At 34.1% G+C, this 27,328-nt stretch overlaps 1 protein-coding gene across 5 annotated transcripts in view; it reads right to left on the bottom strand.

The window, feature by feature from the left end:
- LOC143233663 (5'-AMP-activated protein kinase subunit gamma-1-like) overlaps positions 1 to 27,328 on the bottom strand; it is a 90,234-nt gene that overhangs the window by 31,472 nt on the left and 31,434 nt on the right. For all 5 annotated transcript variants that reach the window (XM_076470144.1, XM_076470145.1, XM_076470142.1 and 2 more), the window contains exons 2-3: positions 17,965 to 18,504; positions 1,245 to 1,278 (exon numbers count right to left, since the gene is read on the bottom strand). In XM_076470144.1, coding sequence (XP_076326259.1) covers positions 1,245 to 1,278; positions 17,965 to 18,453 — 523 coding nt within the window. In that variant the 5' untranslated portion in view covers positions 18,454 to 18,504. The remainder of the gene's footprint in view (positions 1 to 1,244; positions 1,279 to 17,964; positions 18,505 to 27,328) is intronic.

Below are 27,328 nucleotides of genomic sequence, written 5' to 3'. Positions count from 1 at the left end.
GGCACAACATAATTAACAGTATCTTACCAAACTTTGTACAATATCGTTTACAGGAGATATCAAAATTTAAACCTTAGCCAAATATCATCGATTTTTGTTTATTTTTCAACGGGATTGCGATTTAAAAAAAAATAATTATAAATCAACGATTACTGTCAAGTTGGAATATTAAATATATATATATATATATAGTATTCACGTATCATACTGTTTTGATATGACTACAGGTAGCAATGATACCTTACTAGCAATAAAAAAATAGATATGATATGCGTACTGTCTCTACACAGTTAATAAAAGCTTATCACAAATTTACATTTTATAAATCCCCAGAAAATGTTTAAAATAACTGTGTTAAGCAACCAGATCAGAACCCCTAAGGTCGAAGCATAAACCAAAAATACCTGCTGTAAATGTGGTTACTCTTAATGGTTTTGACTATCACAGTTTACCATCTTCCTTATCTAAAAGTGCAGAGCATATCTCGGTTCGAGACTTGGACATTTTAACTCTCACACCTACACGTTAGCCACGCCCACCCACTTATTGCAATGAGTTATTACTCCATTCAAAAAGTGTAAATGTTAGCTAAGTGGGCAATGAATCCGTGAAAAGCACGACTTTTCCTTTTAAAGATTTGTTAGATCACAAATACAAAGAGGTCAACCACGACCACAGATGAGTCTCTGTATAAATGACCTTGAATTGTCCATTCGTTCAACGAATGTATGAATTCATATTATTATTAAGAAATATATTATTATTTAGATTTGATTATTTCGTGTTCGCATACCACGCTAAAGCTTTCTTAACGTCCTCTTAATTCTCAAATTATAGGGGCATATTTTTTTAATAATTTACAAGCATATCGCATCACAAAATTGGGTTGAAAACATTTTAACGTTATTTGTGTCCGTTGTTTGTGAACTATAATAATTTTCATTGTTTTTAAGCTTGCGACTTAATTTCTTTTTTTTAATTTTGCTGTTATCCCGTAAGGTGGAAAATATCACGAATGCTTTTTTTTTTCTTAAGGTTCAACAACCATGTTTTACATGATGTCAAGATATGTTTCTATTTCGCATTGACTATTTATTAAACGGCCATGTTATTTATCATACTTTAAGTCAGCGGCTCTAAACTGTTTTGTTCTGGGCCATTTGGTTTAAAAAAAAAATGACAGACCACAATGGAATCGATTTTATACATACAAAAGGAGAAAATAAAAACAAAAAATTTCTTACCTGACGATAGTCCCCCACTGCTTGTGTTGAGTTTCTGCAAAATATTATTTCAAAAAATTAGTGATCGGAATAGTTTCAATTGTAATTCAGGAATTGGCCAAAACAACAATAAAGCATTTTACGATACATGAAACACAAAGTAGAACACAACATTTTGGGTTAGATTTTAAATGGTCGTTTAGGTGGTTAGGTCGCTGGTTCAAATCCCGTCACACCAAACATACTCGCCCTTTTAGCCGTGAGGGCGTTATCCTGTGAGGTCAATCCCACTATTCGTTGATAAAAGAGTAACTCAAAGGTTGGTGGTGAGTGGTGATGACTAGCTGCCTTCCCTCTGGGCTTACTAAATTTGGGACGGCTAGTGCCGATAGCCCTCGTGTAGCTTTGCGAGAAATTCAGAACAAACCAAAACAAACTATAAGCTGAAAATCAATAGTATAAGAAAAATTAACAAATGTTAAAATATATATGTTGCAGTTAATATCAAACTATCGAAAAATTTCGACTGACAAAATCATACAGGTGTGGATTGTGAACCTGAGGATTTATAATTTACTTCCTGTTATAACAAAGAAGAATATCTGTAGTTTTCTCCCTTTTAATTACAGAAATGTTACTGATATATCTGGTAATTTTTGCATTTTCTTACTGATCTAGATATCACGTGTATCGTAGGTGCATACTTTTAACATAATCCAAAATTGTAATCTCTCTCAATTTTATTAGCATACGAGTTGCATTATTTATCATCTGAAATAAAAACGAAAAAATAACGACTTGGGATGAAACCTCCATTATGATATAAAGTAGCGCATTTTATCCGAAACTTCACGCCCCCCAGTGGCAGAACGCCAGGTTTGCGAATTTGTGCTAAATTCCAGGTTTCGATACCCGTGGTGGGCAAAGCAAAGATAGTCCATTGTGTAGCTTTGTGCTTAACTCAAAACAAGAACAACAACCGAAACTTCACTTATATACCTGCCCCCTAGTGGCATAGCGGGATGTTAGTAGACTTACATCGCTAAAAACCGGTTCTCGATACCTGTGGTGGGTAGAGTACGGATAGCCCATTGTGTAACTTTGTGCTTAACTAGAAACAAACGTATATACATACTGTATCTGTGTGCTGGTTCCTGAAACGCTAAACCATGCGTGTCAGTTGTGGACGGAGGTCAATGCCCCCAGACTATGAATCTGAGGATTCGTGGTTAACTATAACACTTGCTGTAAAACACGTCTCACACTTTGGGGCAGTGGATGCACTATAAGAATGACATTCAAATCGCACAATTCGGCTAGATAAAAGTAGCCCAGATTAGGAGATGAACGTTGCTTACTAGCTACATTCCTCCCAATTTATCAGTTAAAAATTAACGACAGCTATGCTGTTGTCCATTTAGTAACATTACCCTAAAATTGTAAATGAATACATAGCCTCACCTTCACGAAACAAAGTAGTTGGTTTCCAAGCCGTTGAGAATCAAGCGAGCTACTTCGTGCTTCACGCACATTTTTATTTGACATTTTTGCATGCGTTAGACTTGCTTAAGCAGCATAAATAGTGCGGAAGGTTAAGCCTTTTCAAGAAATAATATTTCCACCCAGATTTCATACATGCCTGCTCGTACGGTACGAAGAAGCACTGAAACCTGGTGTACTTTTCTCTGTTTTCTCCTAGGAGGTTCCACTCTATGTTGATACTAGAACGAACCAACCAGAATAACATTAATTTTACACTCAGAATAATTATCGTCGTGTGAAAACGAACAGAATTATTCCACCTAAAGTATACGTTTAAAGAGACAAAAAATGCATCTTGCGCTGGAACAAAATAAAAATCAGGGTTATAAGGAGGAAAACGTGTCTCGCACTCGATGGAATAATACAGATTATAAAATCAGACTTAACTTTATCTACAGCAGCGAGCAAAGATGTGTACTCCTCTTTTATTCGTCTATAAGGCGCTTTCGATTGTCACGTGATCCTGATGACGAAACGTAAAATTCAATAAGAGTTGTTCAGCTAAAATAACGAGAAACAGCGTATTGTATGAGTTGAATCACTTTCAGCACTTGATGTTGTTAAGGAGAAATATCTATCTATCTGACTAGTCTGTTGGAAGTAGTGTTCCACTTTACATGTAGACAGGAACTCTGGCAAACGATCGTGCAAACCTCTCGGCCATGAGACGTTACCATAGTGCAACATAGTCATCAAACCTTCCTCTAGGCCATGAGACGTTCCCATGGTGCAACATAGTCATCAAACTTTCCTCTCGGCCATGAGACGTTACTATGTTGTAACAAATTCAACTCTTAAGATTAGAGGGCCTGGCATGGCCAAGCGCGTAAGGCGTGCGACTCGCAATCCGAGGGTCGCGGGTTCGGGCCCGCGTCGCGCTAAACATGCTCGCCCATCTAGCCGTGGGGGCGTATAATGTTACGGTCAATCCCACTATTCGTTGGTAAAAAAGTATCCCAAGAGTTGACGGTGGGTGCTGATGACTAGCTGCCTTCCCTCTAGTCTTACACTACAAAGTTAGGGACGGCTAGCACAGATAGCCCTCGAGTAGCTTTGTGCGAAATTCCAAAAACAAAAACAACTTAAGATTAGAATTCAAAATGGTATACCCAATAAACTCAGTCATAATAAAAGCCTTTTATAAAGACACTATACAAAAATCAGAGGCTTGAACATGTTAAATCCTCGGGGGATCAATGGATACATCTGTGATTAAATTCTTACTTTATATGCAAACACGTGCTGCGTGGCAGCTTTAAAGTTAAAAACAGGTGTTAACTTGCCTTTATCACACTTAGAACTGGCGAAATGGGCAGAAGGTTATCCTTGCCCTTTGGCTACTGTGCCTATATGTATATTTATTACATATCCCCTATAGAAACCACAGATTTCAGTACACTTATAACATTTGTATAATGTATGAAGTCATACGCAGATTTTAACAAAGTAATCACACACGTAGACAATTTCATGATAGATTTTAACGAAGTAACCACACATGTAGACAACTTCATGACAAATTTTTAAAAAGTAACTACACACGTAGACAACTTCATGATAGATTTTAACGAAGTAACCACACATGTAGACAACTTAATGACAAATTTTAAAAAGTAACTACACACGTAGACAACTTCATGATAGATTTTAACGAAGTAACCACACATGTAGACAACTTCATGACAAATTTTAAAAAGTAACTACACACGTAGACAACTTCATGATAGATTTTAACGAAGTAACCACACATGTAGACAACTTAGTGACAAATTTTAAAAAAGTAACTACACACGTAGACAATTTCATGATAGATTTTAAAGTAACCACACATGTAGACAACTTCATGACAAATTTTAACAAAGTAACCACACACGTAGACAATACCTTGATAGATTTTAACAAAGTAACCATCAATGTAAGAATTCTCTTCAACTAACCATAAAATAAACTTTTTATCAACACAGAATTTGGGAATGGCCAACCCATGTTGATAGCTTGAAAGCATTTAATGCGGACCATTGAAAGTACGGGGTCCACAGCATACGCTAATTTTGCTACTAAGATAATCCGGCACTGTTTACCGAAGTTACAAAAGAAACCAAACAAATGTTTAACAAGATATTTAATTTAAAAATCGTTTATTTTTTAATAAACTGATGAGACATCGAGATTAAGTTGAAATACTTTATTCATACCAAAGGCTGGATTAAGCTGGTTTTAGGCCTGTAGCACGTTACAGAGGGGCCATAAATTAAAACTACAACAACACATAAATATTAAAACATAAAGTTTTAACTTAAATAGTAATGTAATTGTGGTTTTTTTTCATTTGCTATACAGTCAGATAATACGACAAAAACGACTGTGTGTCTGAGATTAGCGGTTTCCGCCTTATATTTTCACCTTCTATTGGAACAACTTTTTGCATACGTTTGTGGTATCTATGTGTATATAACACTTTGTAACACAAATTTTATTCTTGGACAGTATGTGTTATTTCTTAATTGCTTATGTTGTAAAAGTACACAAAATGGCCATTATTCCCTTCATACTTTGCTTTTGTGACATGGATAATAAAATTTAGAAATTGACCTATTTTCTATATGAAAACAGGCAAATTTGCACATTTTCATTTACATAAAGTCTGAATAAAACAACATATGAATCAAGATTTACATGTATTTATATTAAAGTTATACATAAACGAACAAAAAATGATTAGGAGTGAGTAGTTTTTCGAGATTTGCAACTGCAACGTAAATCACTTTCACGTATCACCCCCCAAATATAGTCTTCCATCATGTTTTCGTTATACCCTCCTTGGTAAGAGCATTCAAAATCCAGTATATCTTGGTGGAAGCGCTCGCCTTGCTCCTCTGAGTATGCTCCCATGTTCTCCTTGAATTTATCAAGATGAGCGTCAAGTATATGGACTTTCAAGGACATCCTGCAACCCATTTTGCCGTAGTTCTTCAACAGAGCTTCAACCAGTTCCATATAATTTACGGCCTTGTGATTGCCCAAGAACCCCGAACTACTGCGACAAAGCTGACGTTTTTTCTGATTTGTGATTTGCACACTTTCATCTAACAAATCCCACTCCTTGAGCCTAGGTGTCAAAAGCTCAGCATTCGACTTTGTTAAACCAAGATCTTTGATTAAGTCATTGTGGTCTCTTTGGTTGGGGTAGTATGAGTTTCTCTCACCAGCTGCACCTCTGAAATTGTAATCTGGATCTTCAACGTTAACCTCCTCTTCTGATTTGCTGCTCTCTTCTGAGGATGGCTGATTTCTCTCTGGCAAAGTGGGTACAGGGAGCTCAGGGCAGTGTGGTACTGGGGCGATGGATGATGGAAGGTCCAGATACATGATAGCAGATGCATTCTTGCCAGTCCGAAGTTTGGAAGGATACATCATGCAGAAATAGCAATTGCTTGAGTGGTCAGTGGGTTCACGCCAAATTCTTGGAATAGCGAACTTCATCGCTCTCTTTTCCCCTCTGTACCATCCTACAAAAGAACAAAATAAAATTGTTATTATGAAGATTAAATTTATTTCATCCACAACTACTGTATAAGAGGTTCATGCAAAATATTTTATATGTGATATTTTTTTCTGTACTATTGGAAATTAAAAAATAAATTAAAAGATATTTAAATTTTAAAAGGTCTAAAATTTGTATAATATAAAATCTCACTATTTAGGTAATCAAAAATTGTCCGTCTTACCTTATAGATTTTTTTGCAGCGCTTGCAGGTAAAATGAGGTCTTGATTCCCGACAGGCATGCCAAAATATGCCTTGTAGGCTTCACACATCTTAGCAGATGCTGTCAGAGTACTTTTTCGCTCTTTTCTTAATAAATTGGCCTCATACATAGCAGAATGCATCTGGAGAATGCTTGCAACTTCTTGATGACATCTCTGATAAAATGAGATAGATCTATGTGTTCACTTAGACAGCTAGAACTAAACTGAAGTGGTGCGCCCCTGTATATATATTACTATGGAAAGTTCGAAAAAATCTAAAAGGTTCTTGAAAATTCTCGTAAGTTCTACGACATTCTAGAAAGTTCTTGAGAAATCTTGTAAGTTTGAGAAAATTCTCTATTAGCTACTCAGTACTGAATCTATCTGGAATATTCTGGAAAAAAGGGTAAATTTAAAAATTTCATTACCCAGGTCACAAAAGCAAAATTTGAAAAGAAAAATGGGTATTTTACATTTACTTTAGGTATAGACAATTGGGAAATAACACTTTCTGCCCAGGAACAAGAAAAAGTAAAAATTTGTTATATAGTGTAATCTTTGTGCAGGCCCTACCAGTCTTCATGTGCTGCCAGTAAATTTGGTTGTAAATTCTCTTTGGCGAACTATTTTCAGCAACGAATCGTCAAGAATACAAGTACGCAAATACTGCACTCTTCGGTATGTAACGGCACGTAACTTTTAAAGCATTCAAAATCCATTTATAGAGCGTTCCATCTATATTTTGTTCAATCAGAAACAATCTATGGACTTTTGTCTTTCGCTTGAAGTGTATAACGAAGTGAACAATCCATTTTTACCAACATAGAATTCAGGAATAACCAACCCATATTGATAGCTTTAAAGTATTTAGCGCAGGCTCTTCAAAGTGCGGGGCCTGTAGCATATGCTGCTTTTGCTACTAGAATAATCCAGCAGTGTTCATACCACGACAATGATAAACGATCAGTTTATCACAAAGTCTTGGACATGCACTATTGTTATTGTATTATGAATACATTAATACCTTAACTGAGGTTTTCTGTACTTGAACACTGCGTAGGTGTTATATCTTAAGAACAATCAATTGTATTTGAAAGTAATAACATATTCAAATGTTCTCAAATGCTAGTTTCATTAATCTTCTTAGTTATAATGCTCAGAATGACTTTATTATTGTTGTTTTTTGCTATATTTTATATCCATATTCTTTTACAATGCTATCTTAGTATATTAACTTATGACCAACATAAATTTCGCAAGCTCACCGGACATTGTAAGATATTATTGGGTTTACGGCCAAAAATATCGCTAACGGCGAAAATGCTTAAATGATAACACTATGTAACACAAATTTTGTTCCCGGATTGTATGTGTTACTTCTTAATTGCTTATGTTGTAAAAGTACAGAAAATGGCCATTATTCCCTTTAAACTTTGATTTTGTCACCTGGATAATGAAATTTAGAAATTAACCTATTTTCTATATAAAAACGGGCAAATTTGCACATTTTCATTTACATAAAGTCTGAATAAAACAACATATGAATCAAGATTTACATGTATTTGTACTAAAGTTATACAAAAATGTTTAGAAGTGAGTAGTTTTTCGAGATTTGCGACTGTAATGTAAATCACTTTCACATATCAGCCTCCAAATATAGTCTCCAATTATGTTTTCGTTATACGCTCCAAGGTCACAAAAGCAAAGTTTGAAGAGAAAAATAGGTCTTTTCCATTTACTTTAGTCATAAGCAATTAGGAAATAACATTTTCTGCCCAGAAACAAGAAAAAGTAAAAATTTTGTTACATAATGTAATTCAATGCATTCTACTACTTATGGATTTTAATGTGATGCATATTTTCTTATGAGATTATAAGATTATCTACTTTATGTCAGTTTGTTATATGTAATTTTCCCTCATTAATTTTATAAATTTATTTTTAGTTTTGATTTACACAATGAAATTACTTTTCATCAGAAAATTATTACTAATTTACATAATACGGACACTAAGGTCTTCAAGGAAGCAGAATCTGTACATGTATACAGTTTCATGTATGCTTAGCATGTATACGGTTTCATGTATGCTTAGCTACATACAGCTGGAGTTGACAGTCGATCGAAACATTCTATTTTTAGCTCGAACTACACACGATTAATGTCAAACCTCAAAACAAGATTATCAAACGCCCTGCACCTCGGGCGTTTGGAAACAACACGTTCCTTCATGTGAACACTGCTTCTCTTTACCTTGCTTTTTACTGTCCTAGCAGAAAAACTAATTTACATTTACTTTGTTTTATCCAACTAAAACAGTCGAAACTAGAGGGGTCCGCTATGGTAATAGAATTACAATAAATTCCAAACCAGAAGCATCGTTATGTATGTACTAATTTTTCTCCATATCATATATCATCCATATCATCCTTTCTCTAAATAAACTTACTATTTTACATTCTCTCGTGGGAAAGGAAGGCATGAGGTATTTTATGAGCCCCCGCATTCCTTTAAGAACAGTATAAGATACGATTTTTTTAAAATAATACGCTTTTATTTTAATATGATGAATTTTCCTATACGTATTTCAAATATGTTTAAAATGACTCTGTTTGTGTTAGCGCTGCACTTCTGTTCATTAACGTGGTTTTTAAATCTTTTAATAAATTCAAATAAAGTCGTGGTTCTGCTGTATGTGTCTGTTTATTTATAGTCGTGGTTCTGTTGTAAGTACATGTGGGTGTTTATTATAGTCGTGGTTCTGCTGTAAATACATGTGTCTGTTTATCATAGTCGTGGTTCTGTGTTAAATACATGTGTGTGTTTATTATAGTGTGGTTCTGCTCAAAGTATATGTGTGTGTATTATAATATTTCACGCGTGTTCATTATAATTTGTATATGTTTGTTTGTTTAACTTTTCTGTATTTAAAACAATGTATTTATTAGACTAAATATTTTGAGAAAATTGTCTTTGAATATTTGTTTTTATTTTAAAATTTATCAAATTCGCTTGTATATTTTTATTAATCATCAGTCAGTGTTTTCTGCGTCAGCTGTTCTATTTGTCCTTGTAACATGAAGGTAAAAACGGCAAAGAGGATCTATCGGAAACAATGGTTTTGTTTGTTTGTTTTGTTTTTTTGGAATTTCGCACAAAGCTACTCGAGGGCTATCTGTGCTAGCCGTCCCTAATTTAGCAGTGTAAGACTAGAGGGAAGGCAGCTAGTCATCACCACCCACCGCCAACTCTTGGGATACTCTTTTACCAACGAATAGTGGAATTGACCGTCACATTATACACCCCCACGGCTGGGAGGGCGAGCATGTTTAGCGCGACGCGGACGCGAACCCGCGACTCTCGGATTACGAGTCGCACGCCTTACGCGCTCGGCCATGCCAGGCCAAATGGGAAACAATGGAGTAAGGAACATTTTGATCTCTAACAACTTACTGGAGCTACACTTGTTAAAGACGTCGTTCGAGGTTTTAATACCACAAAAGAATGATAAGGTTAGGAGGATAAGTATTTGTCAGAGGGATCTACAGTTAAATATACATTGAAAAAGTAACATTATTCTACACAAGATTTTATTTAGCAATGTATTGGAAATGAATCGTTTGGTGTATCAGACCTCTTGAATCACAGAATGAAACAGTAGTAGATCTCTTGGATTTCAAAACTGGCGAGCCAGGTTCAAATCCGTACAAATAAATAATTTTTTTTCTGCATTCTAAGCTGCTGAATTATAAGTGTGACAGTCAGTCTCTTAGCGCGGATGATGGATGATATAGTGCTGCTACAAGTTACCTTCCCTTTGTTCAATAATTCAAAATTAGAGATGGCGACAGACAGCCTGAGTAACCTTGCTACAAATATAAAATAACATAAATATTTCGCACCAGTTGCATCTATTATCTGAGTATTACATTATTGATTATTACTTTATTTTCTAAACAGTTGGAAAGTTCTATGTCCGCAGACAATTAACTGAATTTCATTTTTGAAATTTTATATCAAAACACGTTATTTGTTTGTTTTTTTTAATTTCGCGCAAAGCTACACGAGGGTTATCTGCGCTAGCCGTTCCTAATTTAGCAGCGTAAGACTAGAGGGAAGGCAGCTAGTCATCACCACCAACCGTCAACTCTTGGGCTACTCTTTTATCAACGAATAGTGGGATTGACCTCACATTATAACGACCCCACGGCTGGGAGGGCGAGCATGTTTAATGCGACCGTGATTCAAACCCGCGACCCTCAGATTACGAGTCCAACGCCTTAGCGCACCTGGCCATGCTGGGACACGCTGGTGTTATAACAATAAAGAAAATATGTACGCATGGAAATAGTATACCTTAGGCGATGATTTTTTATGTCATTTAATATTCCAATTATTGTTCCAATTAATTATATTCTGTTTGCCATAATAATTTATAGTTTTACTTAATTATCTTCTATTTGCCATAACAATCTACCATTCCAAATAAGTATATACTGTTTGCTATAATAATCTATTGTTCCAATTAATTATCTTCTGTTTGTCATAACAATCTACCATTCCACTTATTTAACTTCTGTTTCACTTAATCATTAACTGTTTGTCTTATAAATATTCTATAACATTCAATAATATATTCTTTTACTCTTGTGATTGAGCATTTCAAATAACTAAATCGTGTCCCTTTCTCAGCTTGAATCATAACAACATTAGGCATAAAAATATTCCTTATAAATTTGGATATCTGGCTACTTGGTAAATAACTGTATTGGGAATTATTTAATGAACTCTGGCTTTTAATATTATAGGGATCCAACCTCATCGTTTTCTTAAGCAATTTTTTAAACTTATATATTTGAAAACGGCTGGAATTGGTAGAGAAGGCACTAATAAAGGAGCGAACAACGTATTCGTGCCTTTTCTACCCATTCCAGCTGTTTTTAAATATATAATTTTCTCTACAAGTGGGTTTTCTTGTCATCACAGATTTTTTAAAACTGTTTATGCATCAGATTACTTATGCGTTCACTGGTTTTTAATTACAGAGTGGTCCCTTAAACCACTTAAATCATAAAAACATTTCGATCAAACATACGAAACCTATTGTTTGTTTGTTTGTTTTGGAATTTCGCACAAAGCTACTCGAGGGCTATCTGTGCTAGCCGTCCCTAATTTAGCAGTGTAAGACTAGAGGAAAGGCAGCTAGTCATCACCACCCACCGCCAACTCTTGGGCTACTCTTTTACCAACGAATAGTGGGATTGATCGTGATATTATAACGCCCCCATGGCTGAAAGGGCGAGCATGTTTAGTATGACGGGGATTCGAACCCGCGATCCTCAGAGTACAAGTACCTTAACGTCGCCAGCTATTGTTGGAATCCTCTCTGTATTTCACATGGAAACTGATAATTTCACACCTATGTTTCGGTCAGTTTTTTTTACAAGCGGTATTGTAACACGGAAAATCATATAATTCCTCAACTTAGCGAAATTTATGAACCGCGTTGATAGCGAAGAAATAAAAACAAATAAAAATCCCTAATGTAAGATTTAAACATTCTTGTTGTCCTTAATTTTTTGATATAGTTTTACGTCTATGAAAAGAAGGAAAACTGATTTCTTCGCATCCGTTCTAACATTTTCAAAAACAAATTTCTGTCAGTTACGCCTCAAATATGTTGAACATTGTGTCTTCATCATGAACTAGTAGTGCCATCTAGGAGTAACTTGGAAACATATGCAATAAAGTTTCTTGATGAAGACAAACCAACTTGAAACAAAAATGTTTCTCAGAACGGCTGTTATTGATACTAACACTTTTAATGATAAGCAGAGAACAACGTTTCGACCTTCCTTTGTTAGCCTGAAAATGGCCTAGGAAGGTTGAAACGTTGTTCTCTACTTATCAATAAAAGTTTTAATATCCATACCAGCCGTTCTGAGATACATACACTAAAGTTTGTCATCCAGCGGAAAAGCAGTGAGGTTACCGACTTACAATGCTAAATATGTGGAGCTCGATTTTTCTCAGTGGGCACAGATAGCTCATTGTAGCTTGCATTATAACAAATAAATAAATCGTCGTTATTTCAAATAACATATTCCCACACAAGAATATAAATTGACAATTAGTGATTATATGGATTTTATTGGGGGGAAAAAGTTTGGAATTGGTTGCACTCGGACGTCAACATTTACCAATATTAAGAAAATTTGAACGAATAACAATAATTCCTTTCTTTTACACCTAGATGGCAACACGATTCGAAGAATATTACTTAATATTTGTGATTTTATTTCTTCCTTTTAAATGTGGAAATAATCCCTAAAGTAATTAAAACTACAAATTGTTTGTTTGTAATTAAGCACAACGTTACACAGTTCGTTAACCGTGCTTTTCCCACACTGAGTATCAAAACCCAATTTTAGCGTTATAAATAAGTTTTCAGAATTACCACATTGGGGCTTCAAAAACGCTTATCTTAAGAATAAAATCTATGGAAAAAGTATTACCTCTGTTTCTGTTAAAAATCTTAATGAAATGAGTAGTTCATGAGCATATCCAACTAAACGTTAGCTATTTGTAAGTTTAGATGTAGTAAAAAAATTTATAAAAGTGAGCATGATGTAGAAATGGCAAAACCTATAAAATCACTAAATAAGAAGGCAAATCTTTCCAACAGTTATTACATTTTTTGTCAGTTGTATGAATTCGGGTTTGAATAAAATCGTTTAATCTAAATAGTGCTACAGTGGCTAACAACCATAAACTTGTAAAATTGACTCAGCACTTACAGGCTACTTATGTAGTGATTTTTGTACGATTTTAGTGTATTTATTCCTACCTTGTTTTTGTACTTTCGTGACATTACCATTTCTGCACCATAATTAATTCTTGGAATATTTTATTACTTGTTCCCCTCTTTTATTTCTTTTAAACAATCTCACTGAAGTAGGTTGATAAGTGAACGTCTATTTTACTAGTAGAAATGCCGCTTTACGAGCAACTGTTTGTGTTAGTAATTACTAATCGAAGTATTCAGACCTCGTTGAAAGAGAGAAACAGTGAACGTTTTCTAAAAAACAAACTTTTTTTTTTCCTGGGAGGTACTGCGTGGCAAAAAGATTCGAATCGCGCTCTTTAATCATACACAACTCATGGTAGCAGAATGATTCTACGTGAAGCTTAAAATTTTCACAAAGTATTGTGGTATAAATTGTAATGTTTAATATATTAAAAGTGATACAGATTACTGAAAAAATTACAGTCCTTTCAAGAACTACAGTATTACATTTAAAAATTACATCAATACATATATAATCAAACCCTTACGCAGAGTCCTGGTGAAAGTCGTGCTCTTGTTAGGGAGTGCATTTATTTAAAAGTGTGTAACACAATAAGTCATGATTATTGCACATCCTACAGTTATTTTCTAAATTGTCTAAACCTTGAATACCCAAACGTAAATAAATACTCATATACTCCCTACGTCCATTATAGTAAGGTGTTTATAATTCAATGATAATATATATGTAATAAATATCCCATTAGTTTCTCTAATTTTGAAATACATTGGGGAACAGCGAATGTCGACTGGTTCCTTCAAGAAAGCAAAAGTACCCCAGATCACTGGGCCAACGGTAGGGGACATAAACAGAGCCCACCCCTTCCAACTTCACCCGAACTCACTGGGTGTGTATACAACTAATGCCACATGACATGATCAGAGCAATTAAGACAGAAGTCATCATACGGATTCTAGGTTGAAGTATGTTACCACGCATACATACATAGCTGAAAGGCTCGACCTCACTGAAAATTTGCATAAAAGTGTCTTAGTATATAATGTACTGGGCAGTACATAAAACTGGTGTTTTAAATTCAGAGATCAATAACGTATACACAGATCTGTCAGTTGCATAAATATTTGATCTCCTTTATATTTTGAATTTAATTTAGATTATTCTTTATTTATTTATATTTTTGCTGAAATTCGTTTAGTAGATATCATGTTTGTGCAATGAAGTCACAAACTGTTGTTATATAAAAATAGATTGTGCTGCCATCTAATTCCCAGAAATTAAACTGTTTTTATGAAATATGGAAATAATGTATGCTTATAAATTTATCTCACTGCTAAGTAGCAGTTTTTCTTCTCATTATTTCACCCAAAAATACGATGAACATAGAAGAACAGAATAATATTAGAATTATATGAGCTGTAAAACACTCGATAAAAGCAATTAGGTACTCAAATAAAGCAATAATAGATTGAATGCAGTGGTCATTTCATTCTCGACCTATCCCAGATACATAGGATTAAAGTGATTTGATATATAATGTTCCCAAGTGCCCTTTAAATGCTTTTCTGTTGAACTAAAAAGGCTGCAAAAAGTTTGCTCATTTTTTGTCAAGTGTGGGAGAAGGAAAACAAAGATGAACACTTTGGTGCTTTAGCTAATTCCTTATTCTCTATTTTAGCAACATTTTCACTGATGTTGGGAGTTTCACAAGTAGTAAAATAATTATAATGATAATTAAATACTGAAACAAGACAATAACCCAACTTTAGCAGCTGTTTATAAGCATTATAAAGTAATAGACTGAATGCAATGTCCATTTTTTTTCTCAGCCCATCTCTACATACTATATTTAGTAATGACGAGTTAGACTCATTTCATTTTATTCAGTTTCTAAGTCTATATTAATTTACATGTATTATTGGTCTTGTAGTTTTGGTGCAAACTTTTTTTCTTTGTTGATAAGATTGCACCAAAGATCATCCATGATGATTCTTGCTTAATAATATTTACTGAACGATTCTGAACACTATTGCACTCATTGAAATATGTTAATTTGATCGAAACAAAAACAACGGCATTAAAAAGCTGGTGTTTTGTTAACAAGTGGAGATTTCGTATTACTGTTTTATTCAAAATATGTTCCTTCATGCTAATAATAGATCCTAGCAATACTACAATATGTACTTTTCTTTTCTTTATCCTCTTTACTCTGCGCGTGATGATTAACTGGAAATGTTTACCACTTCACGCTAATTGCACAGACCTTCTGCTGAAGGAAATTTATTGTTAGATACTACAAATTGTCATCTGATATATATAAAATCTAGCGTGTGTCAAGTCACGCTTGATTTGTCAAAATAAGTGGAGTCACAAAGCCAAAATGAATTTATCCAGATAGAATAGTTTGATTGCTGCCTGTCCATTACGATTTTATGGGGGTGCAAGAGGGCCTTAAGGGGGTTTAATGAAACCTTATAAGTGTAGTGAGTGTTGGTATAATCCGCCTAAAATAAAGACGTTGTATGAGATCACCTGATTTAGAGCCAAGTACATAAAATTTATCATGACACTAAAAATATCGGTTTTGTCTCAAATTTAAATGATGAATTAAGATATATTCTGTTTTATTGGGAACTGTATAGACAACAAAACTACAAACATATGTCGAATTTTTAATTTAAAGATAGTTGATTAAAGAGGTTTGTTGTCTGTACATTTTATTTTATACTTTCAATACATAGACTAAAAAACAATATTAGGTTATACAGTAAAACCTGTCTAAGCCGAAAAATGTATAGGGCGGAAACCTGTACAACCCGGAAATATCAAAATTTCGCAGCATTATCTTAAGATTTCTTTTATAAAAAGCTCCCCTAAATGGCGTAACCTGCGTAAGGCGGACGGAAAATTATTTTTCACCTACCTCATCTATCAACAAGTAGGATTAGAACCTGAGTAAGGCAGAAAAAATGTTTTTGATTAAATATTAAAAAGTTCTTGTTTAGTTAACAATTTGTTTAAATATTAATAAATTCCTGTTTAATTAATAATTTGTTTAAATATTAATAAATTCTTCTTCAATGAATAATTTGTTTACATATTAATAAATTCTTCTTCAGTGAATAATTTGTTTACATATTAATAAATTCTTGTTTAATGAATAATTTGTTTACATATTAATAAATTCTTGTTTAATGAATAATTTGTTTACATATTAATAAATTCTTGTTTAATGAATAATTTGTTTAAATATTAATAAATTCTTGTTTAATGAATAATTTGTTTAAATATTAATAAATTCTCGTTTAATGAATAATTTGTTTAAATATTAATAAATTCTCGTTTAATGAATAATTTGTTTAAATATTAATAAATTCTTGTTTAATGAATAATTTTTTTAAATATTAATAAATTCTTGTTTAATGAATACTTTATTTAAATATTAATAAATTCTTGATTAATGAATAATTTGTTTAAATATTAATAAATTCTTGTTTAATGAATAATTTTTTAAACATTAATAAATTCTCGAACATTTTGTTACAGTAAGTATTGGTTAAATATATTCTCTTTTTTTCTGCCGTCATTATTTTTGCAGTTAAATTAGATTCATAATTTGTAGAAATATATTTGTCTTCTAAGTGCAAAATTCTACTCTTTAAATAATTCTCATGAAAAAATAAATTCCTATCTTTCCTAATTTTAAAATTTAGGGAAAATTTACTTAATACCCTCATTTTAATAAAAAGCTACTAAATACCCTTTTTTAAAAGTTGTTTGTTATGACGATTCTAGTGAAATCCAAACTCTGATTGAGAAGATTGATAAGATGATTCTGTGAACGTGGAAAGTTTTGTGAATAAGAATTTTTAACACAAACTGATGAAATTGATTTAAAATCTATAATAGAATCACAAGATGGTAACAGTGTGAGAGATTCAGAAGATGAACAAAATGAAAAAGATAATGAGGAAATAGAAATTCCTACTTCATCACAAGTGTTAAGTTATATTAACGCTATCAAATTGTATGCAAAAATGAAAGGGGAAAATGAACTTCATGAAAAGACCTTATAGAATTGGCATTCTCTTGTAATTGCATGAGAAAGTCCATTAAAGAAAAACCAAACAGTTGAAATTGGACACTTTTTCCAAATAAATTTGATTAAGATTTTGTGTTGTTATGTTTATTTTTGTTCTTATTCTAATAAATATAGCATAAACAGTATAATACCTTTATTCACAAACGTCTTACTTCCCTTAAGTCCACTCAAAAATTATATATAATTAAGGAAATGCATGTTTACTGTCAAATCCGAAAATTTTACTCGGTCCCGTGCGATTTCGCCTTAGACCGGTTTTAATGTATTTTGTTTTTAAGCAACATGGCATAAAAGCCATTGCTGAAATGTAGTGTTATCAAAACTCATTGGCTTTTCTATATATCAGAAGTTTTTAACCTAACTAATTTTTACTAATAACTATTCTATGAGCACGTCACGAATTCATTTTTTAAATTATCTTAAATGATTGGCTCACAAAGAGACTGTGTCAGGAAGTGAAGTTACAAAAGGAATTTACCGACGATTGGTATATGGTTTACCTTAGAGACTGTGTTAGAGACTGGTTACAAAAATGTAACACCTACCTTAGAGCCTGTGTCTGTTGACATCGAATGAGATCTGCTACGAAACATTTCTATTACTTTGGAAACTGGCCCATTCTTACTTTCGGAACCAGATCTCTGGCGATGGAAGCCATCTTGTGCAAAAGGATCCAGGTGAGTTACTGAATTAGCAGTACCAAGAGATCCCTGTGTCTGAGAATAAGTCTGTGTTAGAGATTTTGATGAACTGCTCCCACCTGGTGAGGTGGGAGAGAACGTGTGCTGTACGGAGTTTTTTATTGTCGACATAATGTTAGGTTTTTGACGCTTGCTATCTGATTTCGAACGAGGACGAAATGTATCCAATATGGCTGCTTTCCGTGCAGGACTAATTGCCGACAGAACATCATCACCTGAGGGTCGTCTCATACGGTTGTCTGCTAGGGTTTCTCGGAGAGTAGCCAGTTTGGACCCTCTAGGAAGTGACTGACTCCCATACCTCTCTGGATAAGATTCTTTTGGGGTGGTCATCTGGTCAAAATCTTCCGTTACTATAATGGGCAAGACAAACGCTGTGGTGACCTGTAAGATCAGATAATTAACAATTTATCAAACAGATATGATAAGTCTTGAACTGTCGATGTTTTCTTAGATTACAATGAAAATTCTGCATGAATAAATTGCGATTCTCATACATAACATTTTTTATAAATAAGTTGTGATTAATGTTTAGTACAACAAATAAACTGATTAGCATATATCACAGAAAATAAATTATGGTTAACATTTATTGTAACAAGTAAACTATAGTTTGCTTGTTTTTTTTTAATTTCAAGCAAAACTACACGAGAGCTATCTGCGCTGGTCGTCCTTAAGTTAGCAGTGTAAGACTAAAGGAAAGGCAGCTAGTCATTGCCACCCACTGCCAGCTATTGGGTTACTCTTTTACCAACGAATAGTTGGATTGGCCGTAATATAATAGCGCTCCCACGGCTGAAAGGGCGAGCATGTTTGGTGCGACAGAGATTCGTACCCGCAACCCTCAGATTACGAGTCAAGCGCCCTAACCACCTGGCCTCGTCGGGCCACAGATCAGTAACTAAGCCTCATTCGTGTAGTTTTTCATCTGTTTATCTATGAAAAGATTGTGACGTATTGGAAATAATTCAGATTTCTTTTATATATGACCAAGTAAACGGATTTGACTGACACTCTTATAGCGTATCGACGGCCCCAAAGAGAGTAACACATTTTTACAGCAAGGAGCCGCGAAATATTAATCCTCAGATTCAAAGTTCGAGCATGCAAACCTTTAAGCCACACCCAGTCCATGAGATTCTGGTTGAAACACGAAAGTCACTAACGATGAATAAACCTCGGCTGTTCAGGGAAACTATGACATCAACGTTTAAATGGTTTAAAGCACCCTATTAATCTACTCAAGAGCTCAGAGTTAGCCCCATTTATACAGTTTACATATAAAGCTGAAATGAACATTTATTTTTAATCACAAGTGTAGTTGAAAAAAAGAGACTTGTAGTAATAGACAGTTGTGGTAAATCGTTAACTGGAAGACATTACATGAATATCCCATTCCTTGACAGCTTCTTGTCTTTCGATTTGATATTTTCGATCAAAATGGTATCTTATACCAACAAAGTTAAGTACGTTTGTACATTTACCATAGAAGGCGTCAATTGTAAAATATTAACAGGATTAACATCTACAAACTGTGGACCTAACTACCAGGTTACCACCTTCTTTCCCGAAGATAATAATAACGTATTTAAATTATCAGAACAGCGAATTTCCAAATCGTTGCTTTGCCATCAACTGACCACCATTTATTCGGCTTTCGGTGATTAAAGCTAGACTTAAATACGATTTATTACGTCGGAAAATAAAAGGATTAAAAAACTATATTCGAGCACAACTGCCCTTGAGATACTCCAGCATACGAAATTAAAGTGACAGATTATTTTGCAAAACGTAATAAATTTCAAGAGTTCTGGTTATTAATGTACGAACTTGCAGGTCGAGAAGTACAAAGTTCGAACCGCCACTTTATACATTCCGTCAGGTGTGGGGTAATTTTAATTGGGAGAGTCAATTCGGCCATTAGATAAAGAGTAATCCAGTGGTGGTCGGTGCTACTTACTAGTTGCCTTCGTTCAGTAACCAGTTCTGAAAACGGGATGGCTATGGCTGAGCCGTAGTCCATCCTTAGAGATAGGTACCATAGGATGGTGCCTCGGGCGTCAAATACTCAAGGACTCTGGTGAGAGTAGAAGCGCTGGTTCATTTTTTAATCGTAGAATGCTAACCAAGCTATTCCTTGCCCTGACTGAATCCTGTGACTTAGACATTCAACCGGTGTCACATAACTTACTATCCTGGTCATTTAACCCACGTGTGACATAAGGTACTATTTTCGTCATTTAGCCCCTGTGTCACATAAGATACTAATCCTGGTCATTTAGTTTCTGCGTCGTTTAAGACACTATTCTCGTTGAAAATATCACATAACAAGTACGTTTTCTTTGGAAGTGAGGTTGTCTGAAAATGTTAACATGAAATTGTATGGTAAGTACACGTTCAGCTATAACCATAAACGATTAAGTAAACTTATTTATTTTACTGGATGATATAACATAAGCCAACTACATTAAAAACTGATCAACTTGGATACAAAACTATTTACGGAAAATCAGGACTAGAAGATGCAAGATAATGAACACGAACCAACAACGCTGATATTTAGTATTTATTTCTAGCCAAATATTTTTCATATTATATTAAAATCTGATGAAGACAAAGATAAAAATATTTGACTTCTTGCGTGCAGGACGTTTTACATGACAATTATTGTACTAGGTTCTACACCTGAGAACAATGTAGAAGAGGATAACCTATTATCCAGCAATAGCACTTCCTTTAATTATATAGTCATATAATATTACTTCATTTAATTATGTAGCCCAACAATATTACTTTCTTTAATATAGTCCAGCAATACTACCTCCACTAAGTGTATAGCCTAACAATACTACTTCCTTTAATTATATAGTCCAATAATATTACTTCATTTAATTATATAGCCTAGCTATACCACTTCCCTTAATTATATAGTCTAGGAATGTTACTTCCTTCAGTTATATAGCCGAGCAATATTACTTCCTTTAACTGTATAGCCTAGCTACGCCACTCGTCTCAAAATCAAAATTGGACACAGCTTGAAACATCTTATCCTAATTAACATGAACGTGTGTGACAAACGCAAGATTACATATACATACAGTTAGCGTACTTGTTGTAAAGGCTGGCGAAAGCTTTTATAATATATAAAAACCAGAAAAAAATATTACCTTATGTGATTATCCTGATGTCCAGGTACGCTAGAAATTTCAAAAAGAAAGCTAAGTCATTTGTCCTCCGCTTAGCGCTTGTATAGCATTAGCTACAATGAAACAAATGGGCAGCTGTTTAACTCCGTGTGATAACAGTCACAAAGTTCAACTCAGTTCAGTGGGTAAAGTGGGGTATAAAAATATCACCTACTTGGCCCTAGAAGATGTTAAACTGATTCAGCTTAGTGTAAGAAATACACGGAGTTGTTTTGATTGAAACCAACTTGTTTGTGTGTATAGTGGGTTGCTGGGTGAAATGATTTCAACCAGTGGTGCAAAAAGATTCGATACACAAAAACCAAAACGATTTAATTATCTCAGAAGATTATTGGTAGGGGAAACGCCAAACGGATCGAATAAATTAGTTAGAAGTCAATTCAGGATATTATATCTACAGGCTTCAAAATATAGAAACATTATATAAAGTGTACAGTCTGATGTACGGGATTTGGGCAGACCAGAAACTAAACCTTTTTAAGAACAGCTATTGATCGAACGTCCCGATTTTTATATTTTTTAAAATCGTTCGATTCTTTCTCTCTATTCCTCAAACAGTACTAAGTTAGGTTAGCAATGACACCTCCTTTATCGGGGAATATCACATTGATATCTTCAAAATAATGAAGTTCAGCATTATTTAAGTTATTGGTAGGTTTATGGCCTTACAAGGCTAAAATCTGGAATCAAAGTCTTGCAATAAAGAAACAATGTTTAAAGGAGAGTTAATATGATATTAATTGCATATACATAAGCAAGACAATTCCCTCCGATTTCGTCTTCACGGCAATGCTAGCCAAAGTACAGTTATGTTAACGATTAAGAGATTTCTCTTGTGCACAAACTTTCTAAACACCCCAGAAAAAATTTCCTCAACAATAATTTGTAACTTCCTAACAAACTGTGTATTGTTTCAGAGTTCGTTTCGTTGACTGTCCACGTGTTTCCAAAGTTCACAGATTAAAAACAAAGCATTCTGTTGATAAAACTGCTACCACCACCCTCCTCCAATTTACTACTTCCTCCCACCAAGACAGATAAAAATAAAACTTTTTCTCCCACACACAACCCAGAATTATCTCTAGACACAGTTTCTAAACCTAAAATTCTCTTTCAGTATGTAATCCACTTCCAACATATTCACTCATACAATAGTTTCACTTAAGATCACATATGTTATTAATATTAAATTCCACTTGACAATAGGTGTTTATTAATGACCACAGCATCGATAAGGATTGGCCTTTGCCTAGTAAAGCCATTTCAATCACATGAAGAAATCACAGGTCACAAATTAACTACTTTACGATCATTACAACTGGATGTGTAGACCTTCAACATTTCATTATAAAAAATGTTCTAAACGTAAAACACCATCTTGATCCAGATCTACAGACATACTTTCAACTGAAACTGTTCTAATTGTAAAACACCATCTTGATCCAGATCTACAGACATACTTTTAACTAAAACTGCTATAATTGTAAAACATCATCTTGATCCAGATCTACAGACATACTTTCAACTAAAACTGCTATAATTGTAAAACATCATCTTGATCCAGATCTACAGACATACTTTCAACTAAAACTGCTATAATTGTAAAACATCATCTTGATCCAGATCTACAGACGTACTTTCAACTAAAACTGTTCTAATTGTAAAACATCATCTTGATCCAGATCTATAGACATACTTTCAGCTAAAACTGCTATGATTGTAAAACATCATCTTGATCCAGATCTACAGACGTACTTTCAACTAAAACTGTTCTAATTGTAAAACATCATCTTGATCCAGATCTACAGACATACTTTCAGTTAAAACTATTCTAATTGTAAAACATCATCTTGATCCAGATCTACAGACATACTTTCAGCTAAAACTGCTATGATTGTAAAATATCATCTTGATCCAGATCTACAGACATACTTTCAACTAAAACTGCTATAATTGTAAAATATCATCTTGATCCAGATCTACAGACATACTTTCAACTAAAACTGCTATAATTTTAAAACACCATCTTGATTCAGATCTACAGACATACTTTCAACTAAAACTATTTTAATTGTAAAACATCATCTTGATCCAGATCTACAGACATACTTTCAACTAAAACTATTTTAATTGTAAAACATCATCTTGATCCAGATCTACAGACATACTTTCAATTAAAACTGTAAAACACCATCCTGATCCAAATCTACAGACATACTTTCAATTAAAACTGTTCTAATTATAAAACACCATCCTGATCCAAATCTACAGACATACTTTCAATTAAAACTGTTCTAATTATAAACCACCATCCTGATTCCAAATATATAAATATCTTTCCAAATAAAACTATTATAATTAGCAAATTGACAAATAAACATAAATTAATACTTCTTTTATCTTAAATTCCAGCTATTTTATTAATGTTGTATTTCCACTTTGCGTTATTTACCTACATATTTTCCTTCTGGTGAGTTATTTTATAAAATATAATATTTTTATTTCATATATTTCTTTAAAATTTAAGAATTATGTCTAAATAATCGACTGTAAACAACTTCTTTTCGTTTTAACAATTGTCTTTGTTACTGGTTTACACCCCCTTCTTCTTAATTAATCTTTAAAAAACCAAAAACAAGCGGAAATCCTCAAGGAGCGCGACACTCGAAATTATTTAAGGCAGGATTATAGTAAATTAATCCATGAAACTTTAGGCGTGGCCAAATGCATCAATCGAATGGATTTGCCCTGCTGATTTCAAAACTGTAGGTTGATCTCAAATCGGTCAAGAAACGACTGAACTATAATCTAAAAGTTTGTACCTGAAAAACAGAACAAAAATTCAGATCCGTTCTATGAGCCGCAATGCCGCGACTAATCAGTACTCTCTCGTGTTTTCTTTTCACCAGCTCTACTGTCAGAAATACTTGCTCTGCCGACAGGTATAACCTTGTGCAGATAGCTATTAGGCCTGCGGTGTTTTTTGGACTTTTCTGACAGTTCTACAATAACGTGCTTAAACTTAAAATTGAATAATGTTTACCATCCATGAGAAATATTATTTTATCGGAATTTTAGTTTTAAAAACGAGCTGTCATCACAACATTACATCAGAGAGTAGATTTTAATGAAGTGTTTCTTTGCACACAGTTATCAATGAAAGTGTCTTGTTTTTCTGTTGCAACATTCATCATATTTTCACTGAAGAAAAACAAATATATTTGTTTAGGTTTGTTGTTGATTGTTTTATATTTGAAACTTACTCGTTTTTCGTAAGTTTTATTGGTTAAATCTAAAACATATTTTTTAGAAATTTCAATTGTTTTACTTATTACTCAACTATAAAAATACTGCCTAATTATAAAAAGTTTACCCATTTATGACTGATGATTGTTATTGCTGTAGTTTCCGAGATCCGAGTTTTGAACGTACACATCACAAGATGTATTATAATAATAGTTTTGTGCCCCATTTATGCCAGGCGTGGGGTGCGTGTATACCCGATTCGGGTTTATTACTCATCAGAATCTCTACCAACCTACCCTCAAGTTTAAATTATTTTAGGCAGAAATCAAGTAAATTAATCTTCGACACCTTGGGCGTGGTTAAATACAAAAATCAAAAAAGTTTTATCTGCTGAGTCCAATATTCTAATTAGTTATCAAATTAACAGATGACGAAGCTATGAGCTAAAAGTTTGTACTTAAAAAAAAAAGAAGTCTCATATACGTTTTATGAGCCCTTCTGTCGCGGCTAAAAACCTAACAACAGAAATAATACAAAATTAAGGACAATCAAAAAGAATAATTATATTGGAAATTATTTGCGATAATTAAATTATCGCATAATAAAATTATGTCATTAAATACATGACAAGAGCAAAAGTATTGACAAATTTATACGTTATTATAAGTTATGGAATTATACGCGTACGGAATTATTAAATTAACATGTCGTTTTGAACGTGGCTACAATTTTTTTTCTAACTTTCTCACCCTTGCAAAATGCTAGTCATGAAATTTAATAAACACTCGGGTATTTTATCATCAGCACCCACCAACCATTCTTCTACTGAGTGATGTCCACGAGACACCAGAATCCAAAACCAGTTTGGAGGAGGTAATGAGGTCCCCCGCTGGTACAGCGGTAAGTCTACTGATTTACAACGCTAAAATCAGGGGTTTGATTCCCATCGGTGGACTTCGCAGTTAGCCCAACGTGGCTTTGCCGTAAGAAAAACTCACAGGAGGTAATGGGAAATGGTAGCGACAAACACAGTGTTTTTACACTAAAAACACTTGTCTCTCCACCGTCGGAGTAACACTGAAAAATTGCTAAACCTTTATTTTCTAAAGTAATTTCCAGGAGTTATTGGTGTATTCAGTTCTTTGTCTGCTTAAGCAAGTTCGTAGAATATTTCGCGTTTCATTTCACAGTCTGCCCTTTCTCACTATAAACATCACAGTATAACCATCGCGTATTTTAGAGTTGCTTTATGGACAAGTTTAGACAAATTGATATCATTTTTCGATTTTTAAATGTCGTGTCACTGAACAAGAACCAAGAATCTCCAACTTACAAGTTACGTTTCGACATTATTATTTGTTTACATAAGCCTGAATACTGGAGTACTTGACATGGAAATAATAATAATAAAACGTTGAGGTGTCTACGGTTAAGGTTGCTGAAATAGTTCAAGTCCCGTTTCACTTCCACTCCGGACCTAAGCTAATGTGGTTTACAAGTTTCTTTCCGGAATTCAACTGGTTAATAATTTTAATAGTTGACACGAAAAAGCACACGAACTGTTCAAATCTAACCACAATATACGATGTAAACAAACGGTTAAGTGTAATACCACACCTTAACAAATGGAAGAGTGTAATACCACACAAAAAATACATACTCAGTTTTTATGCAACATTGGCTAGCCTAAGACATTCCACTATGTTGTCATTTGGTATTTGTTTCTCACCTTTGGTAATGTCTGGTTTTAAATTATTCCTGTATCTCGTAGTTCTATTCAGGTTTAACGTGGGAGGGGACTTTAGGTTAATGTCCTCTAGCTGTGATAGTCACTTTGGGTCACTTTCCTTTTTAAGCAAACGAGTTATCTGCTTGAGGATACTGAACTGGTTTCGACGACTGAGTAACTGAAACACCGGTCAAACACATTACAGTGGACATTCTTTTTTCTCGAGACCGATACGCATTTGGAATACAGGTGTATTTGGTGATACCCATGTCCTCTCCAACTATTGTTCCCTACTTTAGCAGTGAAATACCAGATAAAACTCAGCTAGTCAACACCACCCATTGCCAACTCTTAGGATACTCTTTAACCAACGAGTAGAAGGATTGGCCGTCGAATTATAACGCTCCCAAGGCTGAAAGGGCAAGCATCTTCAAGGATAGGGATTCTAGCCCGCGACGTACAGATTACGAGCCGAGCAACCTAACAACCAAGTCATGTCAGGCACATCCATAAAATTCTAACACGTAATAGATGCCAGGTCAGCTTTCAGCTTCCATGGGGTCACGGCCATTATTATAACTTATACACAATATACGTATTTCCCAAAAAACTTCGTGTTATCAAAGTTCAGGTAATTAACGTACACGTCACGTATGTTTAAATATGAACGTATTTATGTATTGCACTGAGCGACTGATCTACAGTCTCATTCGTCCTGTAATCGTTTACTGCCACCAGTGTGTGTCGTGCACGGAGATCGTGACGGAAATAGTATTTGCATGTTTTGTTTAATGAAAATCCCCTAAACTTATCCGCCCTATTTTTAAGATGCTTTGTAGTATCGCACGGATTCGAAGCCGGCTCGATAGCTCCCAAATCCAGAGCTCTACCATATGACCATTTCTCGCTCTATCAATCCATTCCAATCCATAATGACATTAATTTCGTACTTAACATACAGAGTGCTCGACAATTAAATAATTTCCAATCACCTTGTTCATGGTTTAAATATATTACAACCATAAAT

Source organism: Tachypleus tridentatus, chromosome 12, assembly GCF_004210375.1.
Source record: "Tachypleus tridentatus isolate NWPU-2018 chromosome 12, ASM421037v1, whole genome shotgun sequence".
NCBI lineage: Eukaryota > Metazoa > Arthropoda > Merostomata > Xiphosura > Limulidae > Tachypleus > Tachypleus tridentatus.
Note: the sequence above shows the minus strand (reverse complement) of the source record. Positions and strands in the feature narration are given on the sequence as shown.